Source organism: Maniola hyperantus, chromosome 3, assembly GCF_902806685.2.
Source record: "Maniola hyperantus chromosome 3, iAphHyp1.2, whole genome shotgun sequence".
NCBI classification, from domain to species: domain Eukaryota; kingdom Metazoa; phylum Arthropoda; class Insecta; order Lepidoptera; family Nymphalidae; genus Maniola; species Maniola hyperantus.
This window is the reverse complement of record NC_048538.1, coordinates 8,899,876-8,925,370: the sequence shown is the minus strand read 5'-3', so window position 1 is coordinate 8,925,370 and position 25,495 is coordinate 8,899,876. Positions and strand designations below refer to the sequence as shown.

Below are 25,495 nucleotides of genomic sequence, written 5' to 3'. Positions count from 1 at the left end.
GACAATTATTACCATTGTTTAGTAGTCAATATTTGTACTAACCGATCAACAATATTTGTATTAAACGGTGTTTATGTGAAAACAAGTAATTATAACTCATGAGAAATACGCCACGAATTCTCAAAGTTTGTTTCGCAACTAAAGTTGCATGCCTTGTATGTAAGTTGTATGTATTCTTGAAAAAAAACCAGTTACACGATAAGGGACAAAAAATAGGCTAGCTGCGTCTCTATTTATCACAGTGCTCTCTTTTTAGTGTGAATGAGAAAGCAAACATTCCTGTATCTACCTTTATTACTCTATCTACGACGGTCTACGACTAATCTCCAGATTTTTTTTCTGGTCGCTGCCCCAGAGGACTAGTATTTAGTGATACTATTAGTGTGATTATAAATACTCTTTGTTAATTTGTTAGTGATCATGTTATTGGTCTGTGTTAGTGATCTGTGGTTGGAACTTGGAAATGTTTGTGTAGAACTTTTATTTCTGGTTGGTGGTGTAGATTTTTAAAAATTAAAAATCATAAAAATATGCTAAAGAAAATACAATTAAATGAATATGAGAACAATAAAATTATAAACACAGTTGAATATGTCACTAATACAGATCCTGTACATTTAATCAAGTCTTTAGAGGCGTTTCGTCAAATAGTCAACGAAAAACTAACGCAAAGAATTACAGACGACGATAATATCGGTTAGTAAAACTATTAAACTTGTGTGCAGTTCTTAATCATTAGCTTTATTTAGCTTTTTATAGCTCCTCATGCCTCCGTCATCCATATCTATACTAATTTTATAAATGCGAAAGTGTGCCTGTCTGTCTGTTTGCTAGCTTTTCACGGCCCAACAGTTTAACCGATTGAACTTTATTTGATGAAATTTGGTACAGAGGTAGTTTGCGTCCCGGAATTGACATAGGTAACTTTTTATCCCGCAAAATCAAGGAGTGCCCAGGAGATTTAAACAATCTAAATCCACGCAGATGAGGTCGCGGATCATGTAGTACTAAATGCGAGTGTTTGTCTGCTAGGTTTCCACAAATCACAGACTATCCATTTGTGGCCGATTTTGACGGCTACAGAGATAGTTTGCATCCTGTCCTGGGGAAGGACATGAGCTATTTCTGATCCTGGAAAATTAAAGAAATCCTACAGAATTCAAATAAAAATTAAATGCACATGGACGAAGTTACAGGCCTCATCTACTTGGTACAGTAGCTATTATCCTAGAGACATACAGATTACAGATGACTTTTTATCCTGGAAAATAAAAAGTTCCCGATGGATTTTTTAAAACCTAGGTTAATCCATGTGGACAAAGTTGCGGGCATCATTTACTTAAAAATAAAACTTATTGATTCTCACTTTTTTAGCAAGAGAATTAGTTTAGTCTTAAGTATACATTAATTTATGAAGGTGCCCCTTACAATGCTTCAGTACATTATTATCAGGGTATACAAAAATGGGTTGCATTATAATATTACCATTACCATTTGCTTGATGATTTCTTTGGCCAGAAATATTACAGTACACAAGAATCATAATATTATTATGAGATTGTATCCTGTATTCCATAAGCATTATGAATATAAGAATAAGTAGTACCTATGTGATATTTTGAAGGTAATCAAATTACTAGAATAGGTACAAAAATATTTATCTTAGGAATGGTTAGCAAAAAATTAATGATTATAATTTGATAATCTGGGTGTATTAATTGCAGATGACTATAATATTGAAGAAGAAATAAATAGCAGTGACAATGAAGAAACTTCAGAAAATTGTGGCAGTCCAAAGAAGAGAAAGACATGATGGTTTCCTTAACATAGTAAATATATAATTCCTTGTTTTATGGTTAACTCCTGTAGCGTCGATATTAAAATATATTCCAATCAACTCTCACATTGCTTAGTTTTCAATAACAAGCAGCAGTATTTGTCAAACATCCTTATTTGTCCACATTATGTAGCTTTTTTTAATGGCACTACAGTAATTGGCAACCATAATATTTAAAGTTGTTCAGACAGCATCAGTTAAAAGTATACATATATTAAAGAAAATCTTGTAGACAAGTAGAATAGAAGGTGAATTTGTCAAGTGTTGCGTCGTTCTTATTGGCAACGATCGTACGATGGCGCGATGCGTTCTCATCGTGCGATCAAAATGATCCAACAGAGGTGTCCTAATAGATCGCGCGATGCCCATCTATGCAATTCTTATGATTGTTGGAATGTAAACTAAGTACTAGCATAATAATATATGAAATAAAACACTCAATTACATTTACTTTTGTATTTTCTCTTAAATATGTATCACATTTATTTTTATTCTTCAACTAAACATATTATTTACATTTTAGTCATTTCATACATTTCACATTTATATCTTGTACCAAAAGAGTTGTACTCAAGCTAACATTATTTAATTCACGTTTTTCCGGGGTGTCTTAGGAGTTAAATTTCAGTGCTGGTATTGCTTGTTAGAAACAATAACAACATTAAAGTTCAGTACTTACCTACTTACTATAACATATTTAACTTAAATTTTTTACACAACTCAGTGTTGTATTTTAACAAGCTAAGCTGATTCTGAGCTCTGTGATTTTAACTGAGAATTTACTATTTAAAATATCTGTCAATCTTAGAATATAATATTATATCTATTAACAAAAAGTATTCGTTTGGAATGTGTTTGATCACAGTAATAGGTATTATATTGGTCAGTAAGACATAGGTCTTATCAAAGACTAGTTTTTCGTGCCATTATAATAACATGGCGGTGGCTACATTTCATTCATACAATATCAAAGGCACAGGTCCAGCAAAGCCTGGCACAAAATTCTTGTGAGTCACTCGTATGAGTAGTGGAATAAAGTAATACTAATGGAATGTCTTCTATTAATTAAAACTGAATGTTCTGTTACCATTTCAATAATCATATGTGATGATATTATTTTTAGTATATATAATATATTATGTCAGTATATAATTTAAAGAACTTAATCCATTTTTTCAATCTATCAGTTTCACGATCAATAAAATATTAAATATTAACATAATATAATGTTATGTTTTATCTATGACATTGAAAGTTTTTATTAGAACAAGATATAGGTGCCTATTTAAAAGCTTATCTAAAATTGAAGGTTTGGTAATCCACATACTAGTCACTCATTTACTCGTATCTTACTGCAGTCAACAGATCTGTTTGGAGCCCACTGAAGTACCTACCTACCTATTTACCACCTTTGAGTGTTACAAACTATGTCACTGTCACAAGAGCACACATTTTATACTATGTACCTATGTAGTTTCAAGTTGAGCACAAGGCTCGTGAGTCATAGCTAATTCAAGATAATTTACTCGCACCTATATTATGATGAGCATATTATCAAGTTTTTGTCTTGTTTGTTTATTGTTATCACTTTATAAGTTGATAACACTCATTATATTTCAATAGGTACAAGAGACCGATTTTATCGATTCTTATTTAAATTAAATTGTATATAGTAGATTGAAGACTAGTTAATCGTCACTTTGTCGTCGGGCGGTTCAGATTCTGAACAGCATAGATCACAATCAGCAACACCGCAATCACACAAAGACGTTGGGCGTATTGAATTACGTAGTTTCTGAAACAAAATCATCAGCAAATCAAGATTGGTTAAACATACCTATTGCCCTAATTATTGTTTGCAAATTGGTATCTAAATATCAGAGGTATCTAAATATAACAGATGTCTACTTATAACTTTAACTTAACAAAGTAAAAGTTATAAGTAAATATCTGTTGACCAAAATCCTAGTATAGGTAGTAGTAATAAATAATGATAAGTTTTTTATTTTAAGGTGCTGGAAAGTTGGATTCCATTGAGGTAAGTAAGGTCTAACTAATTTTGATATTTGCATAGGTCCAAAACTGGAAAAGTCTTCAAGTGTGTATTTTGTGCAATGGATAATAAATTAATTATTGTGGCTAATTCCTTTGTACACTATCTCTAAACTAAACTAAAATATCACGTCTAAATCTATTGCTATCCCTTTCATAGTGTTGCTTGCGGAAAAGGAAAGCACTAGATTTAAACCTGTTAATTTAGTTTAGTTTAGAGATTGTGTACTAGAGAATCGGCCCCATTACCTACCTACTCTAAAACATCCGATAAACTCAAGTAGGTAAGTATTTTAAATAGAGAACTCCGATATCCTATATTAGTTGCTGGAATTCGAATACCTATCAGGACCCGCGGTAGGTATGCTGTAGGTAGGTATAGAGGATCATCGTGTTCAGGCCAGTTATGGCTAGTTCCGCGTTGTGATGTGGTGTATGCGAACAAGTTATATAGTTAGTAAATTGAATATATATTGTACCTAAATTAGATTATGCCCGCGACTTCCGCTTGGGTTTAGGTTTTTTTAAAAAATCCCGTGGGAACTCTGATTTTCCGGGATAAAAGTAGCCTAAACTATATACGAAATCTATGTCTGTACCAAATGTATCATGCTTGCGAATTCTTAGATTTAGGCGAAGATTTAGGTTTTTTCAAAAATCCCGTGGGAACTCTTTGATTTTTCAGGACAATAACAGTCTTATGTCCGTCCCCGGGATAAAAGCTATTTCTATACTTATCTAATTTCAAACTCGGTACAGAGATGGGCTCGGTAACGGTATACAAACACGGCTAAACAGATGGACCGTGAAAAGCTAGCAAACAGACACTTTCCCATTTATAAAATTAGTATGGATTTATCACATACCTCTCTGAAACTAGATCCAGGGGATCTGATTATAACTATGACGGCATACACCGGTATGCACAATAGGGACACGCTTGCTATGGTCCAGCCCAACACTTGTGCCCATGCCGGGTACTGATATTGACGATAACTTGGAGGCATGTAGTCCACTAAGCTCGCAACCCAAAGCGCCAGTAACAGCGCCGGCGCCGCTATTAGCCAGCAGAAACGAAAATATAGCGATGGACATTGTCCTGAAAAAAAAGAATAGTTTTAATTCAAATATGTAGTAAGTATGTACCACCTATTTTAACGTTTGCTTGTAGTTCGTTTTACGTAGGTAGCTCTAGGTAAGTAATAATTGTATCCGCTTCCGCTGCTTCAGTTTAGTAATTAGTTCAATGAATGCCAGCGGATGCTTAAAACAATGCAATTGTTTTATTTTTATTAGATACCTATAGTATTCATAGTGGCCATCCAAAATGTATGTGTTCCATCTATTAAAGAAGATATAATAGGTAGATATGTATTATGTAGGCGTTACATATTTATTTAAATTGTGTTATTTATTATGTTTAAGTACTTAGTAAACAAAGCTGTGATAGCCTAGTGGTCAGGACGTCCGCCTCCTAAACGGAGGTCGGGGGTTCGATCCCGGGCATGCACCTCTAACTTTCCAGAGTTATGTGCGTTTTAAGTAATTAAATATCATTTGCTTTAACGGTGAAGGAACACATCGTAAGGAAATCTGCATGCCTGAGAGTTCTCCATAATGTTCTCAAATCAATCCGCACTTGGCCATCGTGGTAGACTATGGTCACTCTGAGAGGAAACCCTTGTCGCTCTGAGAGGATACCGGTGCTCTGTAGTGAGCCGGCGGCGATGGGTTGATGATGATGATGATGATGGGTAAACTTGAAACATCAGTAAGTTTTGTAAACATCTACTCGTTTAAAAGGATCTAACTTTTTCGATATAGTCTAAAAAATAAAATTGGTACGTACCAGTCATTTGCTTGATATTCTTAGACAATCTGTCAACGCCATAAAACCACGCTATACCGACCATTTCAAAGAAAGCCAGATATGTAATGCTGAGTGAAGCAGCATAATAGTCCATTAGTTGAAAAATGTAAATGCCGCTGTGTATTATATGTGGTAAGCCGAATACAAGAGAAACAGCACAAACACACAGCACCAACAGTTCGTGGTACACAAGGCGCTTGCGTATCATGTCAGGAAAACCATCTTGTATGGATGTTACCACTACTTCAACGATTGCGAACTGCAACAAGGTTAATTTTACATATTATGCAATTGTTTAACAGAAATGTAATATTTGTTTGACAATGTATAACGTATTTTGCGTATAGAGAGAGATATAGAGAGTATAGAAATTTTCAGCTTTTATTAAATAACGAAGGTCTGGTACGCGCTGGCTCTTAGTCCAACTGCATCGATGCTGCCTGGCGTTATGACGACTTTCTGCGTTCCATAGCCGTATGGACATCGCGCGTTTCAGCGATTGTTTCGATGCTGCATCGCGTTTTGACGACTTGCTGCGTTCGATCGCTGTATTAAATCGCTCATTTTAACGTTTGTAGGCAGCATTGAGCCTCTGGAAATCGACTAGATCGCTGCGACTGGAGATTGTTTGCTTGCGTATCATATAACATTATGCATCTTAGGTACATTATGTAATAAATAACGTATAAAATAAATAATTAAAGAATTTGGTACCTGACTATTCAAACCGAGACAGAGGAACATAAAAAAGAATAATACGGCCCAAAGCTGGGATGCTGGCATTTTTGCGATAGCTTGGGGATATACAACGAAGAGTAATCCAGGACCTGAAAGAAATAGATAAATACAATACTACCGTCATATAGGTACCTACGAGTGTAAGGTAAAGAACAATCTTTAGGTCTCACTCAAGTTTAACGTTAAACACAAAAAGATGATAAAAGATCAAAGGACAGTACTTAGATATCAATGATACCAAAATCCAATTTCTTGTAGGTAGGTATACTTACTATCAGCGATGACGTCTTTCACAGATGTGTTTTGCTCAAAGGCTATGTTTCCAATAGTAGCAAAAGTAAATATGCCCACGATGAGACTAGTAACCGCGTTGATTAATGATACAGCCAATGTGTCGTGTAGGAAGTTGTTGTCGAAACGGTTGTAAGAGGCGAACATTATCATTGACCCAAAGGCGATTCCGATGGAATTGAAGATTTGCGAGGCGGCGTTCACCCATGGCCTTGATTGTTTTAGAAGTTCCCAGTCAGGTTTGAAAAAAAATCTTAAGCCTTTATCAGCACCATCGAGTGTTAGTGATCGACCAAGGAATACTATAATCAGTAAGAATGGTAAGGTTGTAGTGATGTATCTAACTTTGGCTGAGGATTTAATACTTTTCCATAGTGCGAAGTAAACCAGAACCCAAGCACAAACTAAACAAGCTGCCAACTCCCACCGCATGCCACCAGGATATTCTATACCATCACTCATGCTTAAGACCTTTTTCCTGAAAGTATACGAATTCAAAATAAATATAATGCACCGTATCTAATACTTTGTTATAAACAGTAACCTTTAAGTTATAACTTTACAACAAAACAAACTTAAAATTACTTACTCAAAAAATTGTTCAGTAGGTGTTTGAGAACCATTTGGTTTACTAATGTTAGTGTTATGGTTGGGAACCCAACACTGTGGCGTATTCCACCTGTTTGAACAGCTTGCCCATGGCACCTCCGATTTAAATGATGTGAAGAAATAATAAATGGCCCATGCGATAATGACTGCGTAGTACGTGGACATTACAAAAGAGATCACCACGCTCGCTACGCCAGCTCCTGCAAATTAAACAGATCCCTTAACTTGAAAAATTTAAACCTTACGTCAGAACCTAGAAAGAAGTTGGCACTTTGGCAGTTATTAGTCCAGTTAGAAATTATTCAGTCATGAGTTGTAACTTGTAATACGTAAAGAGTGAGCAGTGTCGAGAACTCTGCATTTGCAGTTGCACTGTGCATTATGATCAAGGGTTCGCTAATCGCTATAGGGGTACGCTCATGCAGGAAGTTTGTGTTTTATAAAAGGCAATAAATTTTAAACTAAAACAGATAGGATAGTTGCGTTTTTTTTACTGACGTGTGAGTTGTGAAAATAATAAACCATAATATTTATATTTGACAATGAAATGAAAAGAAAAGAGCCCCGCTGGGCGAATTTATTTTATTCCATAATCATCAAATAAAAATGAAGATAATTGAGTGAGCACTAAATGGTTAATTGGTTTACACCCTAAGATCAAGGGTCCCGCTAGCCCAGCTAGGGGTACGCACACCACAGCAGCGGCGGGACGATGTAATAAACGCGTGCACACGCGTGTATGATTTGATACATGGACTTGGGAGTATCACGTCCTTGCAAGGAACTGTATGCAGTTCAGCACGTCACACTGGCAGCGCACGACTGCACGTCAGGAACGAGGCTTAGCCGTGTGAATTTCTTCTTACAGATTACAGTTCTTTGTAAGGATTCCTTACCAAAACTGTAAAAAGAACCCTTATGGTGCGACTAAATCCGTCCGTCGATCGGCGGATCCTTGGAACTCTCGGTGGATGAGTGACTCGCAATTGGCTGGTTTTAAATTATAAGTCGCGATCCCTACAAGTACAAGTTATAACTTGTACTTGTAGCTTGTATGGATTGCGATGGGTAAGTTGTCATCGTCACGACGTCAATGTCGTGCGTTAATTCTTTCAATCTTTAGAGACTTTACGCACTGTAGTCTGTCTGAAATAGCCGTAACTAGTAGCTAATTAATATTTGTATGAGGGGTTGCGCACTATAATCAGAATTCCGTTTTTCCGAAGCCGTACCTACCTACTTCGGATGGAGAATTCTGGGATTTAGATCGGACCCAGTCTGTAAAGAGCCTTAGGGTAAGTGTGAATAGGGCACTGTAAATTTTCACCGCGCGGGTTTATCCGCAAAATTCTGTGACTCACTCTGTCACTGACTTCACTCGCGAAAAAATTAAGCGCGACAGATTTCACACGTAAATATGTATGAAATCTGTCGCGCTTTTTTTTTCGTGAGTGGAACTGAACAGAATTCCTGGGGGGAAATCGCTCGGTGCAATTTCGCAGTGCGGGATTACCCTTATTTATTAGTTAATACTTTCTATGATCTTCTATCACCTATGGTCATCCGTCTGATGAATACCTACTGTAATTTACTTATCACGTGTGACCTATACAAAATCACGACATATACACGACTATGGCGCCTATATATTATTAGCACGTCACGTGTTAGCATCGATAACGTTGTCCGCGTGTTAATCGACCTTGTGTGGAGATGCAACTTCTGTCAGATTAACAGAAGTCAGGTTAGTACCTACCTATCTGACTTGCTAGTGTTCATCCGTCTTCTTTTCCAAGAGTGATAGAAACAATAACCACTGTTAGGGCAAATTTCGACCTCAGGTCCCAAAGTCAGTCATCTATCCAGTTACCAACGTTGACCCAACGTTGCTTAACAGTAGCAACTGATTGATATACGTGCGACTGGGTCACACGTCTCTTACCTCTTACGGCTTACCCCTCATCATCATCATCATCATCATGAATTCATGATCAACCCATCGCCAGCTCACTACAGAGCACGGGTCTCCTCTTAGAGTGAGAAGGGTTTTGGCCATAGTCTACCAAGCTGGCCAAGTGCGGATTGTCAGACTTCACACACCTTTGAGAACATGGAGATCTCTCAGGCATGCAGGGTTCCTCACGATGTTTTCCTTACCGGTAAGCAAGTGATATTGAATTACTTGAAACGCACATAACTCCCCGACCTCCGATTAGGAGACGGGCGTCCTAATCTTTTATCACAGCTTATCCCTAGTATGTAACTATAAAAATCTATTTATTTATTTTTAGATGCATGAAAGATTGACTCAATGTGTGTGTTACAGTACGCGCAAAACAGGTAGGTAAGTACCTAGATCAAGCTGAACACGATGCGTACGACTGTGCATTATACTGAAATAGACCTAAGCCAAACTTGTGTATTTAATTTTTAGTGTATGACCTGAGGGCTGAGCGCAATTGTTATGTTGCAACTTCAGATTGAACTACTTGTTTTTCGCGCACCATACCAATGTGTCGTCCTTGGACTTATCATTGCGTAATGAGAGGTTTACCTTTGAATAGCGGGCAAATTTGTGAGAGCGCGCCGATAGGCCCATGAGCGGTGTATTGACCTATAGCCAGTTCCATAAACAGCATAGGCACGCCGCATACTAGGAGTATTATGAAGTAGGGTATCAGAAATGCTCCTGAAACAAAATGTTAGAAGTTATTATTACGAAGTACCAACCAACACAATACAAGTCTTTCTCAATTCGGGCAGCGATAGCCTAGTGGTGATTCCATAATCTTTGAAACACTAAATAAAAATAAACATTAAATTGCGTGAGCACTTAATGGTTTATAGGTTTACAATGCCCCAAGATCAAGGGCCCCGCTAGGGGTTTGCACACCTATCTACTTAATAATCCTTTTTTAACTGCAACTAATAATTATACCTAATCTAAAATTTTGATTCTAGAATGTAGATAGTGATAGTATGTAGATGTAGTAGTATGTAGATAGAATGTAGATAGTGAGATAGATAGATGACCTAATACGGAAGCAAATAATCACATCACAATATTATCATTCATTCTATAGTACCTTTATTTATAGGCCGTTATGCAGTTATGTAGATAAAGTCAGCCAGCCGCCGGGTGCCGTGGTGCTGCATTCTCAGTATTAGAAATTATATAGTTTATAGTAGAAAAAAATGGCCACAAAATCAATGGTACAGGTGGTACAGTCTCACTACAGAGGGCCTGCTCCGGCTGAATTTGATTTATTTATCTAACTTGAACGTAGCGAGCTGACAATAATATTTCGTGAGTGTTTAGATTACGTGTCTTACGTTTATTTCTTTTTAATTTATTTTGTGTTAAGACGTAAAACCATCTTCGTTTAAGTGTTTTAAACAGATCAGTACACTGGCATAGCTACCGCTGATCTACTCTCTCTCATCTATCTATAGTAACCTACATTGTTTTCTAGCCACGTTGGTGAGCGATTCTAATATTTCCTGGCTTTGGTCTATTCTTGTCCTTGATATCAATAAGTTGACCTTAAGGAATTGTCGTAATTAACCCAATCGTTAGCTCGAGACGATAATAATTTAGGCGCTGCGTTGATAGTAGGCAGGTACTGTTTTACCTTTTAGGTATTTATGTCTTCACACTATCAATTCATTATTATTGCTACTTTTATCTCAGAACTAGCTTATGCTCGCGACTTCGTCCGCGTGGACTACATAATTTCAAACCCCTATTTCGCCCCATAAGGCGTCGAATTTTTAAAAATCCGACCGTCACCTTTTCTTTTATATTTTTAGATACATAATAGCTTTTACATCATTTTCGTTTGGTGTGATTATTTTTCTTCACAGTGATTTCACGAGAAGAGATCTTTCAATTTTCGCACTTAGTATCTAATTGCGTTTCCTACATTAATTTAATTAGAAATTAATATGATCAAAATCAATAGCGGTGATTATATACACTGTAGTCTGTGGCGGTGATATTTCACACGTAGTTTTTCACAGGCTACTTTAAGTAGGGTAGTAGTGGGGCATAATAATATAAAAAGGCTTTTCACATGATTTTTCACTTTCTACTTGTGAAATGGTTCATGTCTATTTTATTTTATTTTTATTTTCTACCATCAATTTATTGTCCAATTTTAATCCATGCTCGATAGTCATACAAAGGGCGAATAAGTACAAATCTATACCATCTAATTTTCGTCTATCAGTAATTTATATAATTTTGATAGTTATACTATAATAATGCCATATATCACGTTTAATTCAATGTTATCAGTTTGTACTTGTAAGAAAAAGCATGAGTAACACGAAAAGAAGTCATTGTTTCTTAATTTCGGAGTGCCAAATTGATTTGTCATCATATATTTTAGGTTATTTGATAACTAGATAATAATTATTGTTTTCTATTTATTAATCTAATTGTTTATGGCTTTATTAGAAGTAATAATATCAATGTATTATAATCTACTAGTCACCTATTCCATAAATAAATAATTTAGCTTATCCGTATTAATAGTAGGTATCTATAAATGCGAAAGTATATCTGTCTGTGTGCCAGCCTTCTACGGCCCATCCGTTCAACCGATTTTGACGAAATTTGGTACAGAGATAACTTGCATACCGGGGAAGGGTATAGGCTTTATAGGGTTTAGGCTTTATCCCGGAAAATCAAAGAGTTCCCACGGGATTTTAAAAATTTAATTTCACGCAGTTGAAGTCGCGGGTATCATCTAGTTCATAATATTATGAATAAGTTAAATTACTTACAACACATTATTAAACCTTCATGAAATGTACCTACTTAATGATATGAAACCCTGAACTACTGAATGATAGGATCACTTCATTGTCTGTCTGTCTATCTGTCCGTCCGTCCGTCCGTCCGTCCGTGTCTGTCAAGAAAACCTATAGGGTACTTTCCGTTGACCCAATCATGGAATTTGGCAGGTAGAAAGATCTTAAAGCACAAGTAAAGGAATAAATCCGAAAAGCATGAATCCGAAAAGCGTGAGCGTGAAGAAACGTGAAGCGTGAGCGTGAAAAGGTTGCATCATTAAAAAAAATGTGTTCATGAATAAATAATTAGTATTTTCAAAGTAAGATAACTATGCCACGTGGGGTATCATATGAAAGGGTTTTACTTGTACATTCTAAAACAGATTTTTATTTATTTTTATGCATACCTAATAGTTTTTGATTTATCATGCAAAATGTCGAACCCGAGTACGGAAACCTCGGTGCGCGAGTCTGACTCGCACTTGGCCGGTTTTTAACCAAAATCTGTTACTAATAGAGAAGGAAATAAAATGTACTTATCTATGTATTATTATATATTTATGTATTATGGTTAAAAGTCTAATTTTTACTAATCGCTATCGATCTTCTGCTTCCCGTTAAGGAGTTCCGTCCTCCTGCTCCGAAACTTAAATCAGATCTTCATTTTTACATGAGACTTACCTGTATACGTACAACCTTTGGAAAGAAAAAGGAATTGTGATAATCGGTTAAGATTTGACGGAGTTATGGAGTAACATCGACAAAAACTATCATTCCATATCCCTATTGTTTTTCGGCATACAAACTATCATAGATATTGACCCGTTCAAATCCATAGAACCATCCAGTAGAACCGTAACCGAAACTATCGGATATCCGAAATATAAATCTTTCCGTAACCGTAAACGAATCCCATATAAAAGTTTCGAATAATTTCGGATAGGGGCGAAGTCTAAAGTAGACATGTTATAGTCGTCTATAACCAAAACTATCCAAAACTAATGGATAGTAAATGAGACATGTTATATATAAGGTGTTCGTTTTTGCCCGTCCGTAACTATCCGAAATTAATGGATAAACCGAAATAATCTCATATCCGTAACCGTATCTGAAACCGGTATAATATTATTATTCCTCCATCCGTATCCGTATTCAGATCCGAAATTTCATATCCATAACGCCCCTAACTTCCTTACCAAAAAATTAAAAGAAGAATGAACAGAAACTAAGTTATTTTTAGAGTTCCGTAGCTAAAAAGATAAAAGGAACCTTTATAGGGTCACTTCGTTGTCCGTCTATCTTCTGTCTGGCAAAACACTTTTTTGTCAGGACTGTGCGGATATCAAGTTTTAATTAATATCATTATATCATAATTAGGTATGTGGATTTGCGATCCCTTGGAGCTGTAATAAATCAAACTTCTTAGCACAATCTAAAAAAGCGGCCATTTATGCCGCATATTTTGACACTCGTGTCGTGATTTATTTATATTTGTCATGATTTTGGTACTTAAAGGAATTATTGTCTTAAACGGGATTTTGGTTAGTGTGTTTAGAATCGTCCATTCTGCCAATTATCAAAACCTTTGAAGGTTTTAGTGTGGCATACAAATAGCAATTTGCCTCCAGAGAAAAAACATGGATAGAAAAGTAAGACCGAGGTAGTCAGTTGATGGAAGCTCTAGCAAGAGGAAGGAACATAATACTTACTAAAGAACCACACCAGTATAATAGACAAGGTAATGTCGCAAATAAATCAAAACCTATAGGATATTTCCCGTTGACCTAGAATTATGAAAGGCAAGAAGCAAGGTCTAACAGCATAAAAACCTAAAGTCGTTAGTTTGGGAGTTATATAATTAAAACTTACATTTGCAGTTGGAGATAATATAAATAACAAAATAACACATAATATCCTTCCAAGATCTGGAACCCTCGGTTCGCGAGTCCGACTCACTCTTGTCCATTCTTTTTTCACTATACAGTTTGTTCGAAGTCCAACTGTACATTATCTTGGCCAACTTTAGCTAGTTAGATGGTAGAGGGTGTGTCTCACAATAATTTAATTGTGGTAATTTTTGTTTACCTATAAATTCATGCTAAGAAAATTCAGATTTTTCGGTATATTCACCATAGTAGTGCTAGTGTAGCGTAGCAATAAAACGGCCACTTTGGCCCTCATTATTTCGTAAATAATGAGCATAGGTAGTTTTGCATTAATTTTATTCCTTCATAGTGCACGAGAGATAAATGCGTGAATTTTATTGCACTAATAGTTTTAAATCTTACGAATGCTACCAAAGTAAATAAGTAATGAAAAACATTAAGTATGGCGAGATTTAATGATCAATGCAGTGGTTTAGCAATCAATCAGCTAAATGAATTTGACAAGCTCTCAGTGGCTTGGAAGTGGAACTCACAATTTACGCCCAGATGGTGAGGTTGACAATAATTGACATTAAAAAAAAATCCATAAGATTTGTATAATACATTATCAAGAATTAGGCCTAAGAGTGCAAAATAAACCAATGCCATGCTGTGCACGACTTCTTTGTGACATCAATGGTCTCGTGAAGTAAGTAAATTATCTAATTTACTTACCGTTTGCGGACAGTTCGTGTTAAATTATTTTTCACGAACAGAGTTCATTACGTGTAGAGTAGTACGTATAAGTATGATATAGCTATAGATTTATATAGAGAATATTCATAACTATGTACTTAAGCAAAAGTAAATAAGAACTAACCAAATAAATTGGTCACGAAGCTATTGGAAAAATAGGTGGGTGCAGGGTGTGTCTTGTTAGTTAGGCAGTGCTAAAAATGATTGTTATTGGAGACTAATATAACGTAGGTACTTAATAATAACATTTTGTGTAAACCATTTATTGCGTATATAACAAATTTCATACAAATTATATAGAAACGCTACGTATAGGTATATATATTTTTAGATGCCTACGTAGGTACCATGGAATTATTGAGATAAGATGTTATTGCGTAATCTAACAACTATACATAATGTACCAACCTACCATATATCTTTTTGTATCAACGTTATTGCAAATAAATGATTATTATTTATTTATATAATAACTCACTCTGATATATATATATTTAGTTGACTGACTGACTGACTGATCTACCAACGCACAGCTCAAACTGCTGGACGGAACGGGCTGGTATAATTGCTATTAATACGACATAGATATCCGCTAAGAAAGGATTGTTGAAACTGAATCCCTAAGGGGGTGAAAAAGGGGTTTGAAATTAGTGTAATACACGTGGACGAAGTCGCGGATATAAGGTTGTACACTAATTATAATAAAACTGCAACCGAACAATTTTTGTGCCTCAAATGTATATTATTTTTAAAGTTTTACTTGGAGAAAGTATTATTATCGATCCGATTAGCTCAAAACAGTATGTTAGGGTTCCGTACCCGAAGGGTGCCAACGGGACCCTATTACTAAGCCTCCGTCCGTCCTTCCGTTCGTCCGTCCGTCCCTCTGTCTGTAAGTGGGCTGTATCTCGTGAACCGTAATAGGTCGAGAGTTGAAATTTTCACATATTTTTCTATGAAATAGATAAGCCCACCCGTGTGAAACCAGGGCGGATCAGCTATAGTTATCAATAATAATATCAAATACGACAGGAATTATCTTTAAATAATGAAAATGAGTTTTCTCACCTCCTCCGCTCTTGTAGCAAAGATAAGGGAAGCGCCAAACATTGCCAAGGCCAACGGAGTAACCTACGCAAGCCAGCACAAACTGTATCTTGTTAGCCCAGAATGGTCTTCTCGGTTTCAAGTGCACGGTCTCCGCATCTTCTTCCTCTTCGCCGCAGTCACTCTCATGAGACGCTGTGTCTTCATCTGGTGGCCTGTCAAACGATTTACATGAATAATAAGTACAACATTGATGAGCTGTTCAAAGGGTCGTAATCTTTTTAACCGACTTCAAAAAAAGGAGGAGGTTCTCAATTCGACTATGTTTTTTTTTTAAATGTTTGTTACGCGATTACTCCGTCAATAATTATTATAAACCAATTTTGATGGTTCTTTTCTTGTTTTGTAGGACATACTTCAGAGGTGGTCCCATTTTAATTTGGTAAAGATCCGATGAATATCTTCAGAGATGAAGAACGGAACTCCTCAATGGATTAGAGTAAATTGCTCGCGATCAGTGTAATAGCTTTGTTAACAGTAGGGTTTTAACCAGGCATAGCATATTTTTAACCGGCTCCAAAAAATATTAGTATAGAACTACAATAACTCTCGTATACATAATATACGGGTAATAAATTAAATTATTTTTAACTTTTTAGTGTTGGTGGTTATTGAAGTCGGTTTTTATTTATTTTTTGAATTTTTTTTATATTATAACTACCTACAGATCAAACAAAATACATTTTTATTTTGAAAATAAGATTTCTTAAGATTTTACTAGACTTTAGAACTTTGTAAACTTACCCACTAACAATAAGATAAATAAGGCCTTTCACAAAAACTAGGTAAGTAGGTACCCATCTCATTAAGATTTTTTGTAGTTTATTTTGTACATTTCACTTGCATGTTTTACATAACCTTCATACCCTCTTAAAATACTGTGGAAATATTTGTATATGAATTATGGGAGATTTTAGATGTTCACGCTGTTACTTATTTGTGTCAAGTGTGTTTACTTTAGTGCTGTGAGATTAGTTGCGTATGCGAAATAGTTTCGATGAATATTTAAATCGTATTATTACGAAGAGAATAGGTAGATATTTAATTACTACCTACCTAAACGCGTGAACGCAATTGATGTAACTAACTGAATATTTCATATTAGACAAGTATTTTTGTATGATGACCTAAATGATTCCCGCAACTTCACCCGCGTCGGAAAGTTAGTTTAAATCGAATGCAAACTTTTTTAACTGACTGACACGAAAAATTAATTAACATACAGACAGACAAGAAAGCAAGTTAATGTTGCACTGTCATCCTTTGGGGAGTTAGTGTAAAATCGGTTGCATTTGCAAAACTTCAGATTGTAGATTGTATGAATTTCTTTTTTGTGTTTCTTTTGTGCCATTCTTTTTGGTGTACAATAAAGAATATGAAACTAAAAAATAAAAATCCTTGTGCCGCACAGACCGACAAGAAAGCGACATCAAAAACTATCAAAAATATAAGTTTTGATTTTTGTTCATCGGTTTGTAGTAAAACCGCTTATGCTCGCGACTTCGTTCGCGTAGACCACATAAATTTCAAACTCCTATTTTACCTCCTTTGGGGTTGAATTTTCAAATATCCTTAGCGAATGCCTACGTCATAATAGCTATCTGCGTGCCAAATTTCAGCTCGATCCGTCCAGTGGTTTGAGCCGTGCGTTGATATATCAGTCAATCAGTCAGTCAGTCAGTTAGTCTAGTCAGCTTTTCCTATTGATTTGAAGAAAGTACCTATTATACCTATATAATTTAAAAAATATTATTTAACGCTTTGAAGTCGGTTCACTTTTAAAAGTTTTATTTTAGACATTAAAAGGTGACTGACTCACTGACTGATCTATCAACGTACAGCTCAAACTACTGGACGGATCGGACTGAAATTTGGCATGCAGATAGCTATGACGTAGGCATCCGCTAAGAAACGATTTCTGTAAATTCAATACCATATATAATACTTTTTCCATCTAGAAATGTAAATAGTTGTAGGTATTTACCCACATCGTTCTTAAACAATGAAGCTGTTCGGATTAGAGGCTAGAGCTGGTCCTAATAGTGATAAAAGTGAGGTCGCAAAGAGCTTAAAAGATTTGCTAACGCGATCAACTCACGAGTCACGACAGTTTTTTTTTTACTTTCACGGCTCGAAGAGATAATAATTAATGTCCATCGTGATTACTAGCACATTTTTCTCCCTGAGAAAAAAAGGAAAATTTATTTACTCCGGGTTAACTTATAGGATAGTTTTTATCTCGAAAAACTATAAATAGAATTCGTTCGGGATACTTAGACAATAATTTTTTGTCGATGTTTCTTCGCCAAATCTTACCCAATTTAGACAATTCTTTTTTTTTACGTAAGTGGTACTGCCCAGATTTCATGTGAATTTAATAAAGATCTGATGAATAGTTTCGAAAATGGAGGACGGAACTTTAACGCATCGTAATAGGTACACAGCAAAGAGGCGATCGGTGTAACTTAGTAAAACGTAGCCTAAGCTTTCTTACTTATTATATGTCGGAGTTCATAATTTTTCATATTGTCGTAATTTTCCTAAAGTTTTTAAGTGTGTCATCTTGTTCTGACATCTGCTATTTATGCGACAAATTAACGGAGTCTATTTATTAGAGATACCTACACTCCTTTGGAAAAATACGGACACCTGTACAAAAATTATACGAGCCCTCAACGTAACGGCCCGTTCATACATGGGAGTCCGTTTTACTGGTACGTTTTTAACGGATACGTCATAAATTTATGCTCTGTTCACACATAGGCACCGTATAACGTTCAACGGATCCGTCATTACTGGATGCGATGTGTGAACAGAAAACTCGCAATATACCGTCGCTATTCTACAAGGATGGACGCTGTCGTGTTGTATTGGTACTATCGTCGCAGAAGGAAGATTCGACGTTATTGGCAGCATCCACTTATGGCCCAAATATCTAGAGAGGGTGCTTACAGTTTACTTATGAGTCAGTTAAGAGGTGATGAATCGAAATTTTTCACTCCCCCTCCTACACCCCGCACACACCGCCCGCCACGCACACAGTATCTATCCGTTAAAATTCTACGTATTTTTCCGTTCCGTCCGTCCAGTATTCGATGACAAAACGGAATGTAATTTTTTTACGGAACGATATTTTTTACTGTATACAGAATACTGTGCCATGTGTGAAGTCGCTCATACAACTACATACGCCATCGACGAAAAAAAAGTACACGATAAAACGGAACAGTAAAACGGAGACATGTGTTTGGAGTTTTCTTCAAAACGCATATGTATCTACATAGCCTTTCCCTCGTCTTCATATTAGGTACCTGCCGACGTCGCATCGTGTAGGTTTTCGCCACATAGTGAAATTCGAACTTCATCAGAGAAAGTACCTACGCTACATCAGTTCGCTTGTGTCCAGGATGCACAATTTATTCCCAAATGGCCACCGACTGCTTATTTGGCAGCTATGAGCCTCTTTATTGTCCATAGGCTAACTTGAGCTCCCTGTACCTACTTCTTCTAGGTTCTTTTTGAGGTCCATGTAAGTATAATAGGTACTCTTCCGCTTCCTTAAAGCCTGACGGTCTTCCGAAGTTATTTCATGCCAGTAACATATTTTACATGTTGTGTTTAGTGTTTAGGTATATGTAGGAAGTGATTGCCAATCAATATACTTATAATAAAACTGTAACAGGTCCAATCCTGTACATTGAAGATATTTTGAAATTTTTTTTTCGAGGGCACGCTATAATCGATACTGAACCCAAAACTGTAATTTTTTTCATTTTTGTCTGTCTGTCTGTCTGTCGGTCTGTCTGTCTGTCTGTCTGTCTGTCTGTCTGTCTGTCTGTCTGTCTGTCTGTCTGTCTGTCTGTCTGTCTGTCTGTCTGTCTGTCTGTCTGTATCACGGCCGCGCATCACGCTGAAACTACTGAATGGATTCCAATGAAACTTAATACGATTTGAGGTCATACTATGAGGAAGAACATAGGATACTTTTTATCCCGAAATTCAGCATGGTTCCCTTAGGAGAGGGGTTGAAAGTTAAAATGTATACTGAGCTGTAATTCATTGACGCGTAGTCCGATTTCATTCATTCTTTTTTTGTTAGAAAGGGGATATTTTAAAAATTGTTCCGTAAATATTTCAAGGTCATCGGTTTTTAACCAACTGTCAAAAAGGAGGTGGTTCTTTTTTTTACAACGATTTTTTCGAGGTTTCTGGACCGATTTGCAATTTTTTTTTTAAATCAACAGAAGAAGTTTTCGTGGTAGTCCCATAAAAAATTCTGGATCCAACTCCTTAATCCTGATGCTGCAGGGTTACTGCCCGCCTAAGTTATCAAGATTCAGGAAGCGTTCATAGTGAATTCATATTATAGGTACCAAGCAACGACTGCATTCTCAGATTTCAAGTCCCAACTCCTCAACCCTGATGATGTAGGGTACAGCACTCCTAAACTATAATGATTCAGGAACTGCGGATGATGCAAAATTATTTTAGGTACGAAGCATAGGCTACATCATTGAACTTCGGATCCCAACTCCTCAATCCTGATGCTGCAAGGTACTGAACTCCTAAATCGTGGGGATTTGAGAATTTCTGATAGTGAATTGATATTTAAAAAAAAAAAAGAATTTGAATCGATTGTTAGGCGGAACGAAGTTCGCCGGGTCAGCTAGTTAAACATAAAATCAAAACTGTCCGTTTTTTTTGCAAAGTGGTTTATTTACCATGTCAATTCGCTAATATGAATACTTACTAATTTAAATTATCAAAAAGTCTGCGATAAGAATGAGAGCATGATCAATCGGATCCATGTTGTGTGCGAGATACGAAAGAGAAGATAAATTAATGCAGTCTTATCAGACAAAACTGAAGGTCAAGATGACGCGATATCGGTTGGATTCCTTACAGCGAAATCCACTAAAAAAACTATCAAGTGCAAGTCACTCGTGTGCCCAGGGTTCCTTATCTAGAAAGGAAACTTATATATAAACTAGCTTATAACCCGCGAATTCGTTCGCGTGGACTACAGACTTCAAAAATCCTTTATTGGCGGATGTTTAAGTCATAATAGCTACCTGCAGCCCGATCCGTTCAGTAGTTTGTGCTGTGCGTTGAAAGATCAGTCAGTCAGTCACCTTTTCCTTTTATATATTTAGATGTTATCTGGAGATTTGGACTGTTTCAAAATCCCCTTTGTTTGGGACCGCATAATTACCCAAGATTGTTTTACAGAGTTGTTTCTGATTTTTTAAACTGCTAGTTCATTCGACATCATTTTATTTTTCCTGTACTAATACTTAATATTTTATATCGATATTTCCTGTATACATTATTATTTACTTAAATTTCTATGAACGATATTTATTTGAATTAATGCATGATGCATTTCAAATTATTCGCTTTTCAAACTTCGGAGATAAGGAGCAAACGGTATTTTCATAGATATTTAATTGTAAGTGAAAAACTATTCTGCTTGAATATTTATAAATTAGATGAATTTAAAGTAACTCAAGTAAGCATTTAAAGCCTTGTCATACGATACCCCATGACATCGCATACTCACGTAAATTCCTACTAGTCAATGACAGGTGCTTATTACACAATCACATACTTTAAAATTTTTACTCCCTATTTTGTTCTAATAGGGGGTCGAAATTTTCAAGTAGGTTTAACTATTAGAGACAGAGCCAGCGCGTGCCAGACCTTCGTTATATTATTATAAAAGCTGAAAGTTTCTCTGCGTATTGTCCCCAACACTGGCAGGAACGTTTGAATGGATGTTTGTTTGGATAATGGTGGCTTTGGGAGATAACGGGTAATCAAGGTGTAAAAAAATCTTACGTCAAAGTATAAAGCATAGATTAATTATTGGTCTCGTTCCGCTCTATAAAGTCTGATTTATTTCTAATATTTGTTCATAATAGTATTAGAAATCACGTAATGCATTGCCAGATACCTAGTATCGTTGCAACCCCCTGCCAGACACTCTTAAACTTTTACGTTTTTAAACTTTATTTCGCTTCATGATATGCAGCTCGCTGACAAACGGACAGACCGATTAACTACGGGTACCGAACCCTAAAAACTAATATTTAGGGTTCCGTACCTCAAAAGGAAAAAAGGAACCCTTATAGGATCACTTCGTTGTCTGTCTGTCTATCGTGTCTGTCAAGAAACCTATAAGGTAATTCCCGTTGACCTAGAATCATGAAATTTGGCAGGTAGGTAGGTCTTATAGTACACGCACCGTAAGGGGAAAAATCCCTAAAACCGTGAATTTGTAGTTACATAAAAAAAATGTTCATGAACAATTTCAACTTTTTCAAAATAAGGATTAATGTACCAAGAGGGGTATCATATGAAAGAAAGTACCTGTACATTCTAAAACAGATTTTTATTTATATTTATGGATAATTATAAAAACGGTAAGTATTTGATTTATCGTGCAAAATGTCAAAAAAATATAACTAGTACGGAACCTTCGGTGAGCCAGTCTGATTCGCACTTGGTTTCGCTAGCATACAAACACATTCGCCATCAAACGGGATCCTGCAGAAAACGTGATCCTGCAAAAAACTGGACTGCCGTGTGAAAGAGGGGTTATAGTTTCGCCATGTCCGTCCGTCCGTCCTCGGTTAATCTCAGAGACTATTAGTGCTTGAAATCTCTAATTTGGCATCGCAAATCTCGAGAACAGCTGAACCGATTTCGCTAATTCTTTTTTCATAATATTCCTAGTACGGGGATGGTTCTTACGGAGAGAAAATATTTAAAAAATTCCTGAATAAGAATCGACTGTTAGGCGGTACGAAGTTCGCCAGGGCAGCTAGTATAATATAATTATTAAAGAGATAGGTTATAGCTAATAGATATATAGGATAGCGAATAGCTATTTTTTCCTGACTAAAAGAGGGGTTTTGAGTTTAGCAGTTATGTGAGTTTATCGGTTCATTACAAATCTACGTAGGTCATCGAGATATTGAAGATTACTTTGTATGCTTATCTGTACCTAAAGGTGTTATGCCTTCAGCCTTATCAAATTTATTTTAGTTATACATTTTTAACTTACAGTGTAAGAGATACTTTGAAGTTTGTACATACCTACTTACCTACCTAAAGTATTGAATGATTATGTAATTAGTGTTATGTAAATACTATTATACGTTTATTATGCAGGTAGGTATTTATGCATTTTCAAAGTCGAAATAATATGAAAAACATTTAAACAATTAAGTATTCAAATCAAATCAAAATTTATTTATTTCATATACTAGGTAGGTACCTACTAGTACGTCTGTGACTGAACTGGTTCGGAAATCACATTATTAATGAAATGTACTCGTAAGTCGTACCTATAATAATAGCACATACTTAATAGTATTTACATTTATTTATTTAACTGTTGAATTCTCATGAAATCTCCCTCACGAAATAAGATTACTACTTCGTATATTGGTTATATTATATCATATAGAAAGGAAGTAAGACGGTTTCTATTGCAGGCATCGGTCATTTAAGAAGATAAACCGCGGAATGATATTAAATTAGTGGGTTGAAAATTAGAAATAGCGGCGTATATCAAAAATACCGGCCAAGTGCGAGTCAGGCTCGCGCAATGAGGGTTCCGTACTACAGTAGTATTTTTTTCGACATTTTGCAGGATAATTCAAAAACTATGATACATACAAATAAATAAAAATCTGTTTTCGAATGCACAGGTGAAGACCTTTCATATGATACCCCACTTGATATAGTTATCTTACTTAGAAAATTGAAAATACTAATTATTAGTTCATGACTAATTAACATATCTCGAAAACGAAGCAAAAATATTGTATTAATTTATATAATTTTCTGCAACTATAGGTTCCGTGGCAATCTATAGTGCACGCGCAGGCATTTTTTAGCAAAATCTCTAGCGCAGAAGGTGCTGATATGCAAATCGCAGTTAATCCCTACTTATGTACCATTTTACCATTCCAACCACAGTTTAGTGATTTCCATGCCACTGCTGGATTTTTAAATCCGATTTTAAGCCGTGCTGTTTGATGGCATCACGTGTTGGTGGTAATTTTTTTTATTTATACATACAAAAAAAATTCAACACGGCTTTTTAAAGGAAATTTTGTCAGCTTTTTTCTATACTTACAGGAATGCCTATAGCTAGCTCTGAACCAAAAATAATTTAAGCAACCTGTTTTTTTACCCGACTACGGCAAAGCCAAAAGGAAGGGTTATGATTTTTGCAGTCTATGTATTTTGTTCAAACATGTTTGGCATAAAACACCTTTTTAATATTCTACAAAAAGTTTAATAATAGGTATGATCTCTACAACGCCCTACGGCTACGTCCATAACCTCATAAGTGAAGTTTCCTTCGCAGTCTTAAGAAGTTGGTTAGATTAAGTTTGCACAAGGATTTCCTTTTTATTATTGTACTTAGACAAGGAATATAAGGCTGGATTTTTCGAAATTTCGACTGGATATGGAATAAAGAATGCGACAGCAGTAGATATAACCGTTCCTACTCGGAATGTATATATTCATACGAAGTCAAAGAAAATGTGTAGGAACCAGTAGTGTCCCTAGACACGGTCAGTGGTCTCATATTGCTGTCACCAGACGCTACCGTTTGTCGCCGGTCTCGGAAGTCTCCCAGTGATTAATATTTCCTCACTCCCGTATGCTTATTGTCTTATGTGCATTAAATAACAATTTAACCTTACCGACCGACAGTAACCGATAAGTAAAAACTTAATTAGTAATCATGTTACAATCATATTACTTAGGCACTTATGTTATTGTACCTATGCGTTTTGCAAGTAAAATTATTTTTGTAGGTTATGCCGACACACTATGTTAGATGACATACATTCTCAAACATATAATTGAGTAAATACTAAGAAGTTGCATTTTTGTAGGAAGCATCGAGTAACAAAATAGTTACCATGCAGAAATGTTCTCAGTTGCAACAATTGAATAATGGTTATTTAGAGGATGTGACATCCGGAAAGATACTTACGTAGGAGGACGTACTAGATGAAACAGTTCCGTGGGCGAGGTAGGAACTCGTCGGATGACCATTTTTCGGCCATCAGTACATCCCATTCCGATTGATGCAAGAGAACGGACAGAAGGAGCATAATGATTTGTTCCGCTATCAGAACCATCCGGGTAAGCTGTCACCTGATCGTATGGACGTAGACTTCGTGCGGACGCAGCACCCGAAGCGGCATTCACATCTCTGAGTCTGTGTGTATCAGTGAAACTTTTGACTTTGCGAATTTGTCCAGAGGGCGTTAAAACAGGTGCTTGTGAACTTGGCTCGAGAAGTTTGAAGTGTTCCTGGTCTTCATCTCCAAAGTTACCCACGTGGATGGCCACACTAGGCAAGGCGGTTTCCGCCGAAGAATCGGCTTTACTCATGGTATTACGTCACAAAGTCATAACGTTGTGATTGATGTCGCGATTATCACTGAAACGCGCTTGTATAAATCACCAAATATAAGCGAGCGAGATCGGCAGAACAGGCCGACCGACTGGCTTGACTTGTCAATCGCGGCAATTGGTAAACAA

General features: G+C 36.2%; 1 protein-coding gene and 1 long non-coding RNA gene across 2 annotated transcripts; one reads left to right on the top strand and one right to left on the bottom strand.

The window, feature by feature from the left end:
- Positions 1-444: 444 nt before the first annotated feature.
- Positions 445-2,283, top strand: LOC117996327 (uncharacterized). The gene is made up of 2 exons (XR_004675624.2): positions 445-696; positions 1,725-2,283. It is a non-coding gene; the product is annotated as an uncharacterized lncRNA (long non-coding RNA).
- On the bottom strand, positions 2,279-25,495 carry LOC117996287 (sodium- and chloride-dependent GABA transporter ine-like). Its single transcript, XM_034984335.2, has 9 exons — positions 24,942-25,495; positions 15,884-16,077; positions 9,952-10,086; positions 7,378-7,597; positions 6,770-7,266; positions 6,474-6,586; positions 5,739-6,018; positions 4,756-4,988; positions 2,279-3,632 (listed from the first exon to the last, which is right to left on the bottom strand). The coding sequence occupies exons 1-9, from the start codon at positions 25,343-25,345 to the stop codon at positions 3,522-3,524; spliced, it is 2,187 nt and encodes a 728-aa protein (XP_034840226.1). The 5' UTR covers positions 25,346-25,495; the 3' UTR covers positions 2,279-3,521.

Excerpts from the sequence above, each read along its gene's own strand:
- LOC117996287 (XM_034984335.2), bottom strand. The coding sequence starts at position 25,345 with ATGAGTAAAGCCGATTCTTCGGCGGAAACCGCCTTGCCTAGTGTGGCC. Across the intron at positions 6,019-6,473 it reads GTCTCGGTTTGAATAGTCAG|TTCGCAATCGTTGAAGTAGT; the intron begins GTACCAAATTCT and ends ACCTTGTTGCAG. Across the intron at positions 4,989-5,738 it reads GAATATCAAGCAAATGACTG|GACAATGTCCATCGCTATAT; the intron begins GTACGTACCAAT and ends CTTTTTTTTCAG.